The sequence below is a fragment of the Nannospalax galili genome, unplaced genomic scaffold, assembly GCF_000622305.1.
Source record: "Nannospalax galili isolate Female #2095 unplaced genomic scaffold, S.galili_v1.0 scaffold410, whole genome shotgun sequence".
NCBI lineage: Eukaryota > Metazoa > Chordata > Mammalia > Rodentia > Spalacidae > Nannospalax > Nannospalax galili.
The window spans coordinates 2,081,104-2,098,715 of NW_008329143.1; the positions used below are offsets into that span (position 1 = coordinate 2,081,104).

The following is a 17,612-nucleotide window of genomic DNA, read 5'->3' on the forward strand; positions in this document are numbered from 1 at the left end:
GTCTGGGTCCTACTGGAATTTGAGCAGACACCGAGGGGAGGCCCCTTCTGACTCCTGCATCCCAGTGCACAACCATAAAATCAGGAGGTGGTGTGCCACCCAAACCGAGAGCAGCCAACCGGGTACTGAGTGACACTGTCAGAAGAACTGTGTTCACTCTTGGCCTCACCCCAACGGGCCTGCCTTCCCCAGAGACGGTCCAAGACGCCATCCCTTGGAGTCTAGGGACTCAAACTTGTTTACTTAGTGCTCTACTGAGATGCATAATTAAGACTGGGAGTTGAGAAAAGCTCCAGTGACCACCTCCCCCAGCTCCATGCTGGAGCAGAGCCCACAGGACATAACAGTCCTAGGTGAGTGCTGCTAGAGGCACCCAGGTGCTGTTTGAGGCTTGGATGCAAGTGAGAGGCCTCAGAAATGCCACTTCATGGAGTGTACAACACATCCCACACTACTGACAAGAGCCCCTGGGAGAATGGGGCAAAGAAGAGCTCCTTGCAAAGATCTTAGTGTCTCTGTAATTCCTGAGCTATGAGGGTGCTCTAGGGTGAACCCAACTAAGCCTACAGTCAGAAGAACAGGGAATGTTCTGAGAATGTGAGACATTCATCTTGAACCTGTTCATCTTGGGGGAGGGGCTTTTTGAGACAGGGTATCCCTGTAGCCCCCGCTGTCCTGGAAATCACTATGTAGACCAGGCTGGCCTTGAACTCACAGAGATCCGCCTGCCTCTGCCTCCCAAGTGCTGAGGTTAAAGGTGTGCGCCACCATGCCTGGCAAACCTGTTCATTCTTATTCAGGGCTTTATGCCAGTACTTATGCTGGACCTGAGCATACAGACAGAGTCTCCCTTCAGTGCTGGGAGAGAAGAACAGCAAATCTGTAATTACTGTGCAAAGAGATTAGAACTGTGGAAGGAGCTCCAGGAAGCTCAACTCCTACCCTGGCTACAGGGCCTCTACAGGATTAATAGGAATTGGAGAGCCAGGCAAGAGGTGAGGACAGTTTGTTCCAGGGAGGGAACAGATTTCCAAAGACATGGAGACCAGAAAGTACCTGCAAACAGGGCAGAAGCAAAAGTGAGTCTGGATGGGTGGGCAGATTACAGTAGGTTACTGTGTGATACCTGGACTTCATTCTGAGGACATAACAAAGGTTTAAAGCAGGGGACTTGGTCAATTCTAAATGGAACACTGAACTAATAGTCAAGGACGAAAAAGCAGTCTGCTATGATGGCACACTCCTGTAATCCCAACACTTGCAAGGTGCAGGCCAAGTATCAGGAGTTCAAGATCATCCTGTTACATAATGAATTTGAGGATAGCTTGGACTACATGAGACCCTGTCTCAAAAAAAAAAAAAAAAGAAAGAAAGAAAAAATGGAGGGGGAACTGATGTATTAAGTGGGTAAAAAATATTTTACAGTAACTGTCTTGCCTTTGGAGGGTCTCTAACCTAGAAAGCCTAAGTATGAAACTTGGAGACCAAATGCCACATTAGCTGTGCAGCCCTCTACTTGAGACAGGCTGCTAGATCAGCTACTAGTAGCAGATCAGTATACTATAAGCCTCCCAAAATCAGCCAGCTTACCTCCCCATTCCCATAAAACAATTTCAAGTTGTGTTCCCTGCCCCATCCCTAGATACATACATCACAAGCTGTAATTTAGATTGAGAAAGTGGACATTTATCCAGTCCCCCAGCCCTCTAGATATGACTTTACCTGAACCAGGGGCTCAACCAGTCAGGCTACAAGGGACCACAGAGAAACTATAGATGTTTTGAAAAATTCACACATTTGTTTATTCATTCATTTATTTGGATTTTTTGAGACAGGGTCTCACTATATAGCCCTGCCTGGTCTGGAACTTGTAGACCAGGCCTGCCTCTGCCTCCCAAGTGCTGAATCAAAGGGGTGCACAACTACACCCAGCCTTCCACCCATTTACTAAATGTTCAGCAATGCATCTTTTCTTCCATACACTAAGTACCTGAGAATACCTAGAAAGCGGTCATGTTGTAGGGAAGGCTTCTGGGGGTAAACTGAGAATCTAAAATGGAGTGATGAAGGCTGGGCAGAGGTAAGTACCAACTGCAGGAAATGAATCACCATCTGAATCCCCGCACTTGGGAGGTAGAGGTAGGAGGATCAGAAGTGCAAGGTCATCCTCAGCTACACAAGAAAGTCTGAGGTCAGCCTGGGCTACATGTGACCCTTTGTCCAGAGGTGGGGGGAGGAGGGAGGAGGAAGAGGAGGAGCAGAGAAAAAAAAGGCAGCAATGGCTGTGGTGCTGAAGGCTCTAAAGGGGCCTACTGGATTACACATAATTACTCCCTTCCTCCAATACACATATTCTGTCAACTAGTTCCCCAGCTAGGGCTAACACTTTCCCTCAAGAGCTCTTCTGGCCAGTTCCAAAACTCTTGCTCATCATCTAACCCATCTGCAGATCTCTCAGTGAGCTTTGTAAAATGAAGCTCAGGGGACCAGTGCAGTAGACAGAACCTCAGGATAGACAGAGACTGTGGGAGTCTCTGTATGCCCCCTCTTAAAAAAAATTTTTTTTTTTTTTAGTTTTATATGTATGAGCATGTGTCTCTGGGTGGGTATGTGCATGTCAGTGCAGTGTCCATGGAGGCCAGAGACATCAGATCCCCATGGAGGTGGAGTTACAAGTGGTTGTGAGCCCCCTAACATGGGTGCTAGGAACCAAACTCCAGTCCTTTGGAAGAGCAGTACAAGCTCTTAACTGCTAAGGCATCTCTTCAGCCTCTCTGTATACCTTTTTTCTTCTTGTGTGAATTATGGCCCAGGCCTGAGACTCAGAGAGAGCCTTTTCTTTTATCTGTTGCCTGACCTTGAGACACTACTCCTAAAGGCTCTCCTATGCCTCAGAGCCTTGGGATGATACAGCTTAGCCCAGCTGAGCCCAGCTCCTTGTTCCACGCCTCAGGAAAACAGAAATCTTGGACTTTAGAAAATAATTATTCTCCATGCCATACATCCCCTCATCCCCTTCATTTTAGTTTGCTGTACCTGCTTTTTATCCCAATACCACTGCTGGCCATAGAGGATACAAGGACTGCCCTTGAGCAGTTCCCAATTTGGATAGATAGGGTGAGACCAGCCAACTACAACCTCAGAAAGTTAGTTGCTGAAGTCAGCACAGAGTGCCAAGAACCCAGGCCAGCACTTTGTCCTCTCCTGCTGGGCTAAGGGTTTGGACTTGGTCCAGAGGGCAGTCTCAGCACAGTCCTAAAAGGAGCAGCACCTGGGAGGACCTATGCCTGTGGGATTCCCCCTCAACTTTGCCCAAATCAAACTTCTTTCTGTAGTTTTGAAATCCCTACCAACCTCTCCAACTTTATTCATCCTCTCTCCTCTCATGGTCATATCAAAATCATTTATTTTAGGCAGGGTGTGGTGGCACACATTTGTAATCACAGCACTTGTAAAGGAGGCAGAAGCAGGAGGAGCCTCACAAGTTTAAGGCCTACCTGGTCTACATAGCAACAGGTTTGACTGGGCCTCTCAGTCAGTACCAGACCTTAGGCAGGTCACTGAATCCAGAATAGACACCACCCAAGTGTGCTAAAGTAGAGATCATTTGAGAGCCAACACATTCAACCAGGATCTTTGTCAATCACCCCCCACCACTGGACACACACTAACCAGACCCTCTGCAGCTGGCAATGAGCCTCTCCCCAGGGTCGTCAGAGCTCTCCCATCCCCCAATGGAGCCTGAAACTTAGCAGCACTCAACCCTTGCCTCTGCTTCCTGTGGCCCAGAGATGAATCTGACCCTTTAAGGGAAGGGGCTTTCCCAAGAAAACCACACTGGTAGAAGAGACCATAGATCAGGATCACTGAGACTACAGATCTCAGCATCTGATGCTTGGTCCCCAGAATCTTCTCCCAGCATGCTTGGGGGGAAGGGGTCCTCTTGGGCCTTGGTCTGTACCTTCCAGTCAAGATATAAGGAAAAGTGAAGAGGGCATTTTAAGGCAGGTTTTATTTTATTTTATTTTATTTTATTTTGGTCTTTTTGAGACAGGGCCTCTTGGTAGCCCCAGCTGGCCTGGAACTCAATAGACTAGGATGGCCTTGATCTCATAGAGATCCACCTGCCTCTGCCTCCCAAGTGCTGGGCCTAAAGGCATGTACCACCATGCCTGGCTTTAGGGCAGTTTTTAGTAAAAACAAACAAATCCAGAAATAAACTTTCTAAACCTTGATGGCTATGACCAGAACAAGAGTATCTTCCTCCTCAGTGGGCCGTACTCTGAGAGCAGGAGACTGGGAAGTTAAGGCAGCCTCACCATGGAGTAACACCATTAGCCACACAGTACCCCACCACAGGGTGAGCCTGTTCTCCTCTAGCCAGCCTCACACAGGCAGAGGACAGCTGATCTTCCTATGAGGCAGAGGGCTACAAGTGAGCTACCCAAGGTCAAAAGGCAAGGGGTTCTGAGAGGCATCTAGGAATGTAGTATCCTTTTTTTTTTTTTTGTCTTTTTGAGACAGGGTTCCCTGTAGCTCTAGCTGGCCTTGAACTCATAGAGATCCACCTACCTCTGCTTCCCAAGTGCTAGGACTACAGCACCATCACGCCTGGCTGGAGTGTGGTATCTTTATATGAACAGAGAAAAGCAAGTGTGGGCAGCAGGGAGGGGTAGCAGTGGAATAAGGCAAAGCCTCACCCACCAGACCTTTGATTCAGAGTCAGGCAAAGCCAGGGGCTGCTGGCTGGCACAGGGAATTGACCCCTGGACCAGCTTGCCACACAGCCATGAGGCTGGCCCAAGGGAGATATGGGAAAGACAGGCTTGACCTAGAGGGGAATCCTCCTCACCCCATATAGCCTGGCAAGGGGGAGGTCATGTGTGACCTCCTGTTTACAGCAGAGGAAGTGGAGGGAGGGCAGGGCAGGGACCTTTGGTCAGGCCACCCCTCCCAGTAGGGGAGCAGGGAGGCCCCAAGAAATGTGGTAGCCTGTTGTTTGCTTCTTACTGCCAGGAGGAAATTAAAAGAGAATCTGTCACTTCCTTCCACCACCACAAGTGAGATTGGGGTGGGGAGAGTGTGACAGTGTGATCTGTGAATAGTGAATTTGGCAATAACCAAATTGCTGTTATCAATAGCCTCCAGGTGTCCCCTGCCCTGATCTCCAATCAGCATAAAGGAGATTCTGGGACCCTTACCCCCATTCTGCTAGGCTGGTCCTTTACAGGGACCAGGGACTAGTTTTTTCCTGCGAGTCCATAGAACCTCTCATCAGGAAAGTTGACTGATACCTAACACCTCAGGTTTCCCATCAGGAAAATGGGTTTCTTGGTCCTTTCCTGCTTCCACCAATATTCAGTGAACCTGAAATGTAATAACTCATCCTCTGCATGCAGGGAACATGCTTTGGGAAGCTCCAGCTCTGCACAGAGGATGGGAGTAGAATAATTATGCCAGGACGTAAGTCCAAGGCTGAACCAGTCAGCCTTGAATGAAGGTCAGGGTGTCTTTATTGCACTGTACCAATGTCAAATTAGGTGTGTAGCCTGAAAATCTTGTTTTCAAAGAAAATGTTCAGGCTCCTAGGAACTTGGCTCTGCCACTCAGACCTTTGAGGAGAGATAGTATTATCCCTGGAACTCCTTGGCCCATGTTCCAGGCTGATGGCCTGGGCCAGAACTTCTAACTCCTGCATGGCAAGAGCCAGAAAATTGTCCAATGGCATCTGGTTTAGGCTCTAGTACCCACAGCCACCTTCATGTCAGGTTCATGCACTGAGGACCAGGGCAGGGACAGTAGTCACCAGCCTTCCAGGAGGCTCTCTTCACCACTTCCCAAGGCCACAAATGGTTTCTTGCATATCTCCCCAGGTAGTGCTGGCTCCTGAGCTCTGGGGCCCCCAGGGTCTTGGTCAGGGGTCTCTCGCTTGCGCTTGTTCAAGGAAGGGCTCTCCTCACCTAGCCGACCCTCAGGGAGGCCCTGGCTCCGCAGACAGACAATGGCTGCAGTCTGCTCCGCCAGTTTCTTGGACTTGTCCCTGGGTAAATGAGGCAAAGATCAGTAAGGCAAGTAGGCAGATCACAGGACTAGAGACTGGAAGGCCTGATTCTACACATGCTTAGAAGAGATTCTAATGAAAACTGGAAAAGGGGTCATCACCCAGTACCCTCATACACCATCCACCCAAGTCTCCTAGGCCAAAATTGGCCTTGGATCCCCAATCCCCCAGCCCCATACCATCTGATGAAAAACTTACCACAAAGTGGACTGGTATTTTTGTTCCGCAACAGTGACAACAGAGCAGAACATGCGATCTACAGGTCGTTGAACCTGGTGTAGAAAAACAAAAGGAAACAGGGCAGATTGCCCACCTGCCTCATCACATCAAAACACATAAATGAAAGGGAAGTGCTTCCAACCCAAGTCAAACAAAGGCTGCCTGATCATCTGCTCCTCCTATACGAAAGCGTCTGGTGCATCTTTCAAGATAGAAATGCAATTATGCAAATTGACAATGATATCAAGTGTGTCAGAGTTCTGTCATTGCCCTAAGCAAAGGGCCATACCTGCACATGGCTATGAGGCCTTCACCTACAGACATCTATATAGGCTAGTTCCCAGCAAAAAGAAGTTCACCAGATGACAAAGGACAAGAGTTGGGGCAAAAAAGGTATATCCCACAGAGGGGTTGGGATGTGGCTGAAATAGTTTAATTGGTGAGACTTGAAACTGCAAGGTATTTGGGGGTCTTGTGCTCTTTGATGAGGGGTTGGGGTTTAATCTTACAGGCTTTGGGGAGCTGGAAACTTGGACAAAAGAGACAGAAATTAGATTTATTTTCCAAAATTCACTCTGGCAGAAGAGAATACAAGGCCCAGAAAGTATAAGTCTGGAGGCCAGAAGGCCAGTAAGAAAGAGACAGAGCAGCCTAGACAAGGTACAGCCATAGGACCAAAGGAAGTGAAGCAGGACTACCTTAAGGTTTCTACCCCAGGTGCCCTATGTGTGGGTGAAATTCTGTGTTCCATTGGCTGGGGTCCAATTCAAAGATGTGTCTGCCAGAACTGGACAACAGACCAAGGTCACAGGTAAGGGGCTATCAACAACTGACTCTGCTACTAACGACTGGTTCACACCTACAGAAAGCAAGTCCAGATATTAGCCAAGCAGCCTGGGGCTCAGGGTATAAGCTGTGAGTGTGCTGGGGTGATGGCACCAGTGGGAGGACTGACTACTTTGGCTGGATGCAGGACAGGCAACAGAGGAACTCACCGTTTCATACACAGGCTGTGCCAACCTCTCTCTCCGACACCATTCCAACAGGCACATCTTGGGGGTAATTTGGGGAGGGTATGCTCTCCTGGGGAAAGGAGGGGAAGAAGTTAAGGTTCATTTACCATTTCTACTCCACCAGTAAGGGCCACCAGTAAGGCATTGACAGGCATTATAGGAACTGGAGAAACTCAGATATCAGGCTGTTTCCCAAAGACTCTTGTGCCTACTCCCATTGGCTCCCTTCCTATCCTACCAGCAGTTGGGGCCTACATTCACCTAAAGGGAAAATGGGTTTCTGCATGCTTGGAAAATGGGGAGTGCATGTGTGAAAACTCAGAGCTCGCCAAGCTCTAGCCTGTAAAACAGGCTTCAACAGCTAGGAAGGAAGACTCACTTTGCCTTTCAAGACAAGATCAGAGAAAATAGATGGAAGCCAAAATGTAGGTGGCCATAGAGTGGACTCAAAGATCTAGCATAGTGCCCACTCGGATTTCATCTGCTGAGTGTCAGGATCATCTGCTCTGCTATAGATACAATGAACTCTGGTTTGAGAGCCAGTCTGTGACAGGGTGAAAGGGACATATTCCAACTTCCACTGGGAGCTCTCTCTGGCATATGACTGTCTAACAGCTGTCCTCCCACCCCCACCTCAAGCCCTTGCCAGGCAAGACTGGCTCCTGATCTGGGTATGGAGACTAGAGACAGGCTCAGATCCAGATGGCAGAGGACAAGGATAAGGGCACCATTCAAAGCTAAGTCACAGTGTGAGGCAAGAATCAGACTGAGGCCACTTCTGCCGAGAGAGGGCACCACTGGCCTGGTGTGGAGCAGTGGGTATAGGCAGGGGTGAGCCAAATGAAGGCAAGATTCCTACAGCCACTGGGGAGCTCCAAAGGAAAAGCACAAACTTTGAGGAACACAAAACCAGTCTCCCTGTCCCAAATTGTGGGAGTGATCAGGAAAAAAAGAGTTCAATTCAGTTAGTGTTAGGACAACATGCACAACCCCATCAGTGCTGCCTGGGCTTTCAGAAACTATCTTCCCTTAAAGTACCTTCTTTTGGGGAGTCAGGCACAGTAACACATGTGCTGTATTTCCAGCACTCAGGAGGTAGGAGCAGGAGGATCAGGACTTCAAGGTCATCCTCAGCTACATAGCCAGTTCAAGACCAGTTTGGGCTACATGAGACCCTATCTCAAAAAAAAGTACCTTCTTTGGAATTCTGAAACCTGAGAACAGATGTTCAAACTCAGGAAACTTGTGGTCCCTAGGCTTGATATTAATCACATTCATAATTACCAATAAATCCTCAAGGGAACAGGCCCTGCCATACATCAAAAACCTACCTGTCAAACTTGATAGCCATCTTAATGATGCCAGAGGTGTCTTCAGCTGGCTCCTCAACCTCCTCTGGAGTCTTGGCCAAGAAGTCAGCTCGCCGGGCATCCAGTTCCCTCATGGTCTCCTCATAGAAGGCACCAAGGCCAAAGGCTTCACTGTGGACGAAGAAGTAGAGTAGGGTAGGAACCTTAGTGGAACAGCATCCACTACAGGATAGCCATGACCATACCACCAAGAAACTCCTGCACCAAATACATCAAAACTCCACTGGCGCCTAGCTAGCAGAAGGTACTTCCTACCTACCCTAGCATCTGCCTAAACTGGAAACTGGAGATGAATTTAAACCCTCTAGTATGGATACTAGAGGGAGGCTGGAATGGGAAGAAAGGGTTCCAGAGGATCAACACACAAATGGCTGTGCCCAGACAGCCAATCATGACAAAGTTGACCTACGCTGATCAAATACCTGGGGTATACTTAGTGTCATCCTCATGTGGGCCCATGGGAAGAAGAGACAGAGGTCTGACAACTGACTGAATCCTCACTGCCCATAGTTACAACAGACCTAGGTTGAATGGAAGTACCACTCAGAGCTGCAGAGTTACATTCTCTTCTGGAATTCACAAGACACTGATGTCTAGTTGCTTAACCTATGTGGGAGAGGATCACACCCAGCATCACAAGACAAAGGTGGCAGAAGGCCTCTGGCAGAGCTTTCCCTTCTAGAAAGAACCTTGTGCAAGGATCCTCCAGGGAAAACATGATTCAGAAAGCCTCCTTAGAGGGTAGAGGGTACAGACAGCCAATGTGAGGAATAAAGACCTTTTTGTCAGAGGACCCAAGTAGGAGCACAAATTTGGAGGTAGGGAAATAGACTAGTAAACAGGAAGCTGACATAGCTGGGACTAAGCTAAGCTGTGAAGGATCTTCAGGTGTTAACCACCTGAGTTGAAAGTGCACCAGATCTAGCTGGGCATGGTGGTACATGCCTTTAGTCCCAGTACTCAGGAGGCAGAGGCAGGCAGATCTCTAAGAATTCGAGGCCCGCCTGGTCTATATAGTGAGTTCAAGGCCCGTTGGGGATACAGGGAGACCCTGTCTCAAAAAAAACAACAAAAAAAGAGAAAGTGCACCAAATCTTCTACAGCTCTGTCTCTCCTGATTCTGTCTTTCCCCTTCTTCCTCAGGAATCCTTGGGACTATCCTTTGCTTCCTCTACTCTACCAGTGCCCTAATTCCCAAAACTCTTCTTCTGAGATCAGTGTTTCAAAGCTTTGAAGTACATACTTCTGCCGGGTTTGGTGGTGCACACCTTTAATCCTGGCACTTGGTAGATCTCTGGGAGTTCAAGGCCAGCCTGGTCTACAGATTGAGTTCCAGGCCAGCTGCAGCTACAGGGAGACCCTGTCTCCAAAAGAGCAAAAAGGAAAAAAAAGAAAAGTACCCACTTCTATAAAGCAAAGCTATATTACCACCCCACTCCTACACATCCACACCTAGAAGCTGTGTCCATGGTCCCTCAGCAAAGTAAGCTAGGCAACATCTGCAAGAACAGAGGGCTAGACCATTGCCCCTCTTACCAGATTTCCCGGGAAGACTGGGCAGCATGGAGCAACCTTCCCTGGGGTGACTCCAACTGTTCCCGTAGCATCTGGCACAAGCAATACTTGGTGTTGGTATAGTGGTTGTCATACTGTACTGCCTGGGTGGAAAATAACATAAACCTACCTGTTAACAGCGAACACTGAGACCTGAGCTAGGCTCTGATGCAATGGAAAGGAGTTCACGCCACCCTTGCTTATACCCAAGTGTATGTGACCCCCGTATAAGAGCTACCTCCACCCTGCCACATATTCTTCCATGTAATAAAAAATGTGGTGTCCATGATCAACAGTTTACTCACCTGGACAGCCTGCCTGAGGGCCAGAAGTACATAGAACCAACCCATGCTTCAGCCACAGACTATCATACAAAACCCAATGCTAAGCATCTTCTAGGGGAGAGAGAGATAACATTTCAGGGCAAATCTAACTTGAGGACAGGGGTAAGATTCTTCTATTCCTTACAAACAGGATGAGCACCTTCCAAGCTTCCCATATCTTAACTAGCCTCTCTCCAACTTTCCCCACAAGTGGGCACAGCGCCATCTACCAAGCGTGTTCACACACATTACCTATCATTTCTTGTATCTATACAAAGAGAGGTACAGCTGTTTCCTGACTCTACAGTCTGAGAAGTGAGGGCCAGGGAGGCAAGATGACTACATAGGAATACTATGGATGCCCACCCACCTAGGGTATGGCAGAGAGTACCAGTAGGTGAAAGCTTCTCACACAGAATCTCCTCCAAGCCCTCACCCCCTATACCACTGTAGAATCTCCTCTGGGCCTGTCTTTAGTGCCTGAGAAGGTGTGTTGGCATGTTTAGGACAAGATATGGAATAAGTGGGTAAGCCCTGACCAGAGGCAGAACTATGATTCAGCTTATTTGGCCCAGAAAGTACCTGACTAGACCAGAAGCAGTGCTGTTGATGCTTGAGGCCACTCTCTTTCTCTGTGACAACACATCCTCTTTGAAAGCTGCCAAGGGATGCTGAGCAGGAGTGATAACATCACCTTTTACCCAGTAAGCAGGCTCAGCACTGCTGAATATGTCTTCTCTGCCACACATTTGCCAGGTGACCAGAAGAGCTGGGCAGCTGACCTGACCTGAGGTAAAGCCCCATGTCTGTAGCTGACTTAGAGTGCTGAAGAGCTGACAGTCACCAATCTGACCAACAGGACACCCAGAGGATGAGGACTGCAGCACTAGAGAAGGGAGGCTATAGGATAGACACTGCCCACAACTGGATACAGGCCTCATGCTACCATTCCAGCTTAACAGTCATGAAAAATACCCAAATGCCTTGGCTTAGAGAGGGCACAGACAGCCTCAGGCAGGACTAAAAGGAAAGTGGAAGATGTTCTAGGCAAGACTGCACCTTCTCAGGTCCAACTGCTTGAAGAATTTGAAGTCCATTCATTGTTTCAGCCCCTGTACATGCACAACCCATTACAGAATCCCAGTGTCCCAGGGTTGTACCAATGAAAAACAGGTAGGTGAAATCATCAAAAAATTCCTTTGGCACAACTATTAAACTCCTAGTAAGAAGAAACTGGTTTTAAAAAAGCTATTCTAAAGCTGGGAATGGTGGCACATACCTGTAATCTCAACACTTGAGAGACAGAGGCAGGAGACAGGAATTTGAGACCAGCCTCAGCTATGAGCCCTGTCTCAAAAATAAAAAGAAAAAAAAGAGTGTGTGAAGACTTACATATTTGATGTACTTCTGCATGACTTCCTCCAGGGGCCGCAGACCATCCTTGAGGAAGATGGAAGGGTTCCACATGGCTGCTCGAGCCACCATCACTGAAGAGGCAGCTGTGGCTTGTCGAAAGTCCTCTATGTCCAAATGTTGCTGGATGTGATCATGAGATCCTCCACTAAACAACAACAGGAAGGTTAGAAATACCCCATAATGGAACCTACCAGCATTTCCAGAAAAAGATGACTGCCAGGTCTGTCACTCATTATTAGTTCAAATTTAGCCAAGTCAGCTATCAGAGCTTTAGTAAAGTGATTATAATGCATATCCCATTCTTTTTAAAAAATATATTTTATAGCCAGGCGTGGTGGTGCATGCCTTTAATCCCAGCACTTGGGAGGCAGAGGCAGGTGGATCTCTGTGAGTTCAAGGCCAGCCTGATCTACATAGTGAGTTCCAGGACAGCTGGGGCTACAGGGAGACCCTGCCTCAAAAAAAAAACAAAAAAACAAAAAAAAAACCAACTTATTATTTTTATTTTTTTATGTATATGAATGTACTGTCTACATATGTATAAGTGCACCCATGTTGTACAATGCCTACAGAGGTAGGAAGAGGACATTGGATCCCCTGGAACTGGAGTTGCAGCCAGTGCTCTTAACTTTCCAGCCCTGCACACCCCATTCTTAAGTGAGAAGCACTAAGTAATATATGTAAAGTAGTCTGAACTATGCCTGTCATTTAAGACATATTTTAGACGTTCTACTTTTCTTATTATCCAAAGTGGTGTCCAAAGGTAGCTAACATTTGAAGATGTGGGCCTAAAACTGAAGTGTTAGCCAGGCACGGTGATACATACCTATAATCCTAGAACCCAGGAGGTTAAGGCAAGAGGATCATGAGTTCAAGGCCAGACTGGGCTACACAGCCAGTTTCAGATCACCATGGTCTGACTCTAAAATTTCTTTTTAAAATTTATTTATTTTGGGCTGGAGAGATGGCTCAGCGGTTAAGAACACTGACTGTTCTTACAGAAGACCCGGGTTCAAATTCCAGCATCCACACGGCAGCTAACTGTCCGTAACTCCAGTTCCAGGGGATCTGACAGCCTCTTCTGTCCTCTGCTGGTATTGCACGGCATGGGTGCACTTATTTACATGCAGGCATAACACTCATACACATAAAAATAAAAATAATAAAATATTTTTTAAAAAATAAAAAATAAAATTATTTTTACTTTATGTGTATGTTTTGCCTGCATGTATGTAAGTGTACCACATGCAAGCAATGCCTGCAGAGGCCAGAAGAAGGCATTAAATCCCCTGAAACTAGAGTTACATACAGTTGTTAGCCTCCATGTGGGTGCTGGGAACTAAACCCAGGACTTCTGCAAGAGCAACTGTGCTCTTAACCTGTCCCATAAGAATTTAAATATTAAAAAAGAAAAGAAAAGGAAACCCTGTGGTATTGGAACCATAAGAAAATCCCCAAGCTTGACAGCCACTCATATACCCTGTAAGGACTGGGTCAAAACCCTAGAGAGAAGGACATACTTGGCTGTGATCATGGGGAGAAATTAGGGTAGTCAGTTTGGTCATAATTCCCCTCCCTCCATCCTGGTAGTTCAAGAACCCTCTCTGAAACTGCTCTGTCCTTATTGATTTCACCCAAAGTCCAGAGACATCTATGCTGAGGAGGACCCCAAGGTGACAGTAGAAGCAACAGGCTCCAAAGTCTTGAGTCAGTCCTGCAAACCACCTCTAAAATTTCTCGCTAGAGGATACAACCACCCTCACCTCTAACCAGTCAGGGGTAACTTTCCTCAGAGTTTCCCTGTTCCCAATCTCCCATACTCCATGAGGCTTGGTACTGTACTAAGAAGCAAGGCTAAGCTGGACTCCTAGGTGACCAACACAGACAACTAGAAGTGGTCTTACTCTAAAGTCTTCAGAGTGCTCATCAGAACCTCACACTTGTCAAATCAAGTTCCTGTAGTTGCCCAGAATGCTTGTCTGGATTTCTTTGACCTGCCTTATGTTCCTTGAGCCATGCTGCTATGAGATCTGGCTTGGGACTCCTTACATAGCCCTTGTACCTTACATACCTAACTCGAGGTGTGACATCTCCTTGCCCTAGGTCTGCTTCTGCAACCTTTCACTCTGTCCCTATTCTCACCCATAGTCTAGCCCACCCATTAGAGTGCCGAGCCCTGGCCCTAGAGACCTATGTCAGCCTCTCAGAAACCAAACAGATTTATATGACAGGCAACTGTCAGCCTCATTCCTAACTTTTTTTCCCCTTTGCCTTTATGGCCAGTTTTTTGAGGATTTTTTTCTTTCTTTCTTTCTTTCTTTCTTTCTTCCTTCCTTCCTTCCTTCCTTCCTTCCTTCCTTCCTTCCTTCCTTCCTTCCTTCCTTCCTTCCTTTCCTTTTTTGCCATTTATTTATTTAGTGAGAGGCACATGCCATGATGTGCATGGAGTTCAGAAAACAACTTACAGGATTTGGTTCTCTCTCTCCACCATGTGGGTTCCAGGTATCAAACTCAGGGTGTCAGGCTTGGTGGCAAGCACACTTACCTGCTGAACCAACTCACCAGGCCTGTGGTCAGTTTTTAAATGTTCTGCCAGTCCATTTTTTTTACTGCTAGCACAAGTCTTTTCTGAATGGGGTAGAGCATAAAAAAGTGAGGAAGAGGAGAGGCTTACTTGGCTATGACAGGAATGGAGAGGGTTTTAGCAATAGCTCTGATGACTTCACAGCTGACAGGGTGCTGAGGCCGTTCTTCCCGCTTCCTTAAAGATAAAGAGATGAGGACCAAAGGCCATGTCATTGCTCAAATCCTACTGTCTGATCTACTTGAGATCTACTGAACCTCAAGCAGATCAGACAGCGATGTAGTAGTTATCCAGAACAGTTTGCAGAGAATGGCCTCCCTGACCTCTGGGTAAGAACTCTGTCCTGAGGGGCAGGAGCAGCACAGGTCCCTGCTGAGAAGGCTAAGTCCAGTTCTCCGGAGCCTGCAGACGTGGCATAGCTACAGAGGACCAACATGGGTATTCTGGCTCCCAAGGTCACACTACTTCCCCCACAGCTCTGCCAGAAATAAAGAGTCGGTGCCACAAAAATGCTGTCCCAACAGTCTCAGCCCTGTCCTTCCCGAGGGACTTAGAACAGCTGCCATGATCAGACTGGCCACTCCCACACAGCTGCCTATGCTGAGACCAAGTTGCACAGCTGATCTTGGGGAGAAGCACCTGACACAGGGTAGGCCCCGTGCCCAGGGCAGCCAGGGCAGACCACAGACCATGGCTGTCACGACAAGACACAAGGGAAGCAGGACACAATCCAGGGCCCCCTCCTACCAAGGTCAACTGCAAGTTCTTGTACATGAGTAAGCAAATCTTAGCAATGCTGCAGCAATGCCTGGCCCAAGCTATGTGCAAAGACAAACAGAAACAGTTGACCAGTTCTTGCTTGAGTGTGGTCCCTGTGCTACACATTCTTTGACTCTTCAGAAGGACCTACCCAGCTTTCACCTCTACATCACTCAGCAGCCAATTTTACACCAGAGTCAACAGCTCTATTTGCTGAATTTCTGATGGTCAGAAAGTCCTTCCTTAAACTCACCCAAATCTGTCTTCTTACGGCCTACAACTTCTAGTAAAAGTAAGTTTCCATAATTAAGACAATAATGTTTGCAAAGTTTTATATTCATAATCTCATAAAAAGTTTCATAGTAACTATGAAGCAGAAATTATATTAATTGCCAAATAAGGAATGTGGTAATCAGAGAGGCTAAGTGATTTCCTCAAGGATATACAACTAGCAAACTGGGGTTTAAACAAAGCTGTTGAGTCCAAACCCTGCTACCTCAACAAGAAACTTATGTGTATATGTGTGCATCTGTCACTTCTCCCCTCCTCTTAGCTTCAACCCAAGCAGTTCTGCTTTTCTGTTTTATATGTCATCATTCAGGGTATAACCAAAAATTCTGTAATAGACACAACCAGCAACCTGGGCTGTTCCTACAGAATCCCTAAGCTGCAAAAGAAAAAAAAAAAAAAGAGGGCTGGGTGTGGTAGCACATGCCTGTAGTTCCAGCACTTGGTAGACAGAGGCAGGCAAATCTTTATGAGTTCGAGGCCAGCCTGGTCTACATAGTGAGTTCCAGGACAGCTAGGGCTACAGGGAGACCTGGTCTCAAAAAGACCAAAAAAAAAAAAAAAGAATGTCAAAAATGTCAGAGAAGAGAGGCCACTAGCCAAAGTCTACTAACCAGGATTGTGTAAAAAAGACATGTTAGTAACAGGGAACAGATCTGACAAGGAGACAGAGAGCTGCCTACAGAAACAGCCCAGCTCAGGCAGGCCCTGGTGCCTCATGCTTACAATCCTAGCACTTAGTAAACTGAGACAAGGGGTCTCATGAGTTCAAAGTCAGCTTGGGCTACACCATAAGATTTAGACCAGTCAGAGATATAGTGAGACCCTATTAAAAAAAATAAAAAATAGCCGGGCGTGGTGGCGCATGCCTGTAGTCCCAGCATTTGGGAGGCAGTGGCAGGCGGATCTCTGTGAGTTCAAGGCCAGCCTGGTCTACATAGTGAGTTCCAGGACAGCTGGGGCTTACAGGGAGACCCTGCTTCAAAAAGACCAAAGAAATAAAATAAAATAAAAGGCCTAAGGAGCCAGAGGCTCCTCCCAAGCCCATGTGACCCCTGAGGACCAGATCCTCAACCAACCTTAAAGTAAAAGTAATCTGGTTTATTTGGGCCAAGTGTATGGTCTCAAACACCCAAAAGGGAAGAAAGATCTTAAGGGAAGGGGGGATAGTAGAATACAGGTTATAATGAAGAAGAAAAGGGAAATAAAGCAAAGACCTCAGCTTCCAATAGAGAACACATGAGCTACAGATACAAGAACTGTTTAAAGAAGTCATTGGGATAACTGGCAGTCCAATAGGGGCAGGCAACAGAAATAGCACCTTTAAAACAACAGCCATCTGCTTGGGTCATTCAAGGGAGAAGCTATTGCTCAATGAAGTAGAAAGAAAATGAAATTCAGTGGGTGTGGTGGTTTATGCCTGAAATCCCAGCACTTGGGAGGCTTAGGCAGAAGGAATAACAGTTCAGGTCAGACTAGTCTACACAGTGAAACCCTGTATTAAAAAATAGAAGCTGTCTGTGGTGGCGCATGTCTATAATTCCAATACTTAGAAGGTAGAGGCAAGAAGATCAGGACTTCAAGGACAGCCTCAGCTATGTATTGTTTGAGGCTAACATGGGCTATATGAGACTCGATCAAGAAAATAGATTGGAGGGCTGGAGAGATGGCTCAGAGGTTAAGAGAACTGGCTGCTCTTGCAGAGGACTCGGGTTTGATTCCCAGCACCCACATGGCAGCTAACAACCATCCATAACTCCAGTTCCAGGGGAATCTGATGCCCTCTTCTGACCTCTGCAGGATTGCATGACGGGTGCACTTACATACATGCAGGGAATATACTCATACACATAAAATAATAAAAAATAAATAAATTAAGCCGGGCATGGTGATACACACCTTTAATCCCAGCACTTGGGAGGCAGAGGCAGGTGGATCTCTGTGAGTTCAAGGCCAGGCTGGTCCACATAGTTCCAGGACAGCTGAGGCTGCAGGGAGACCCTGTCTCAAAAAGACAAAAATAAA

The 17,612-nt window shown here is 47.1% G+C and overlaps 1 protein-coding gene across 3 annotated transcripts in view; it reads right to left on the reverse strand.

The window, feature by feature from the left end:
- Positions 1–4,495: 4,495 nt before the first annotated feature.
- The window catches only part of Dus2 (dihydrouridine synthase 2), a gene marked incomplete at its 5' end in the record, with an annotated part of 34,491 nt that continues 21,374 nt past the window's right edge, over positions 4,496–17,612 (reverse strand). For all 3 annotated transcript variants that reach the window (XM_029563994.1, XM_008834097.3, XM_029563986.1), the window contains 7 exon segments: positions 4,496–6,040; positions 6,260–6,333; positions 7,276–7,363; positions 8,625–8,774; positions 10,200–10,321; positions 11,933–12,101; positions 14,631–14,717. In XM_029563994.1, coding sequence (XP_029419854.1) covers positions 5,803–6,040; positions 6,260–6,333; positions 7,276–7,363; positions 8,625–8,774; positions 10,200–10,321; positions 11,933–12,101; positions 14,631–14,717 — 928 coding nt within the window. In that variant the 3' untranslated portion in view covers positions 4,496–5,802.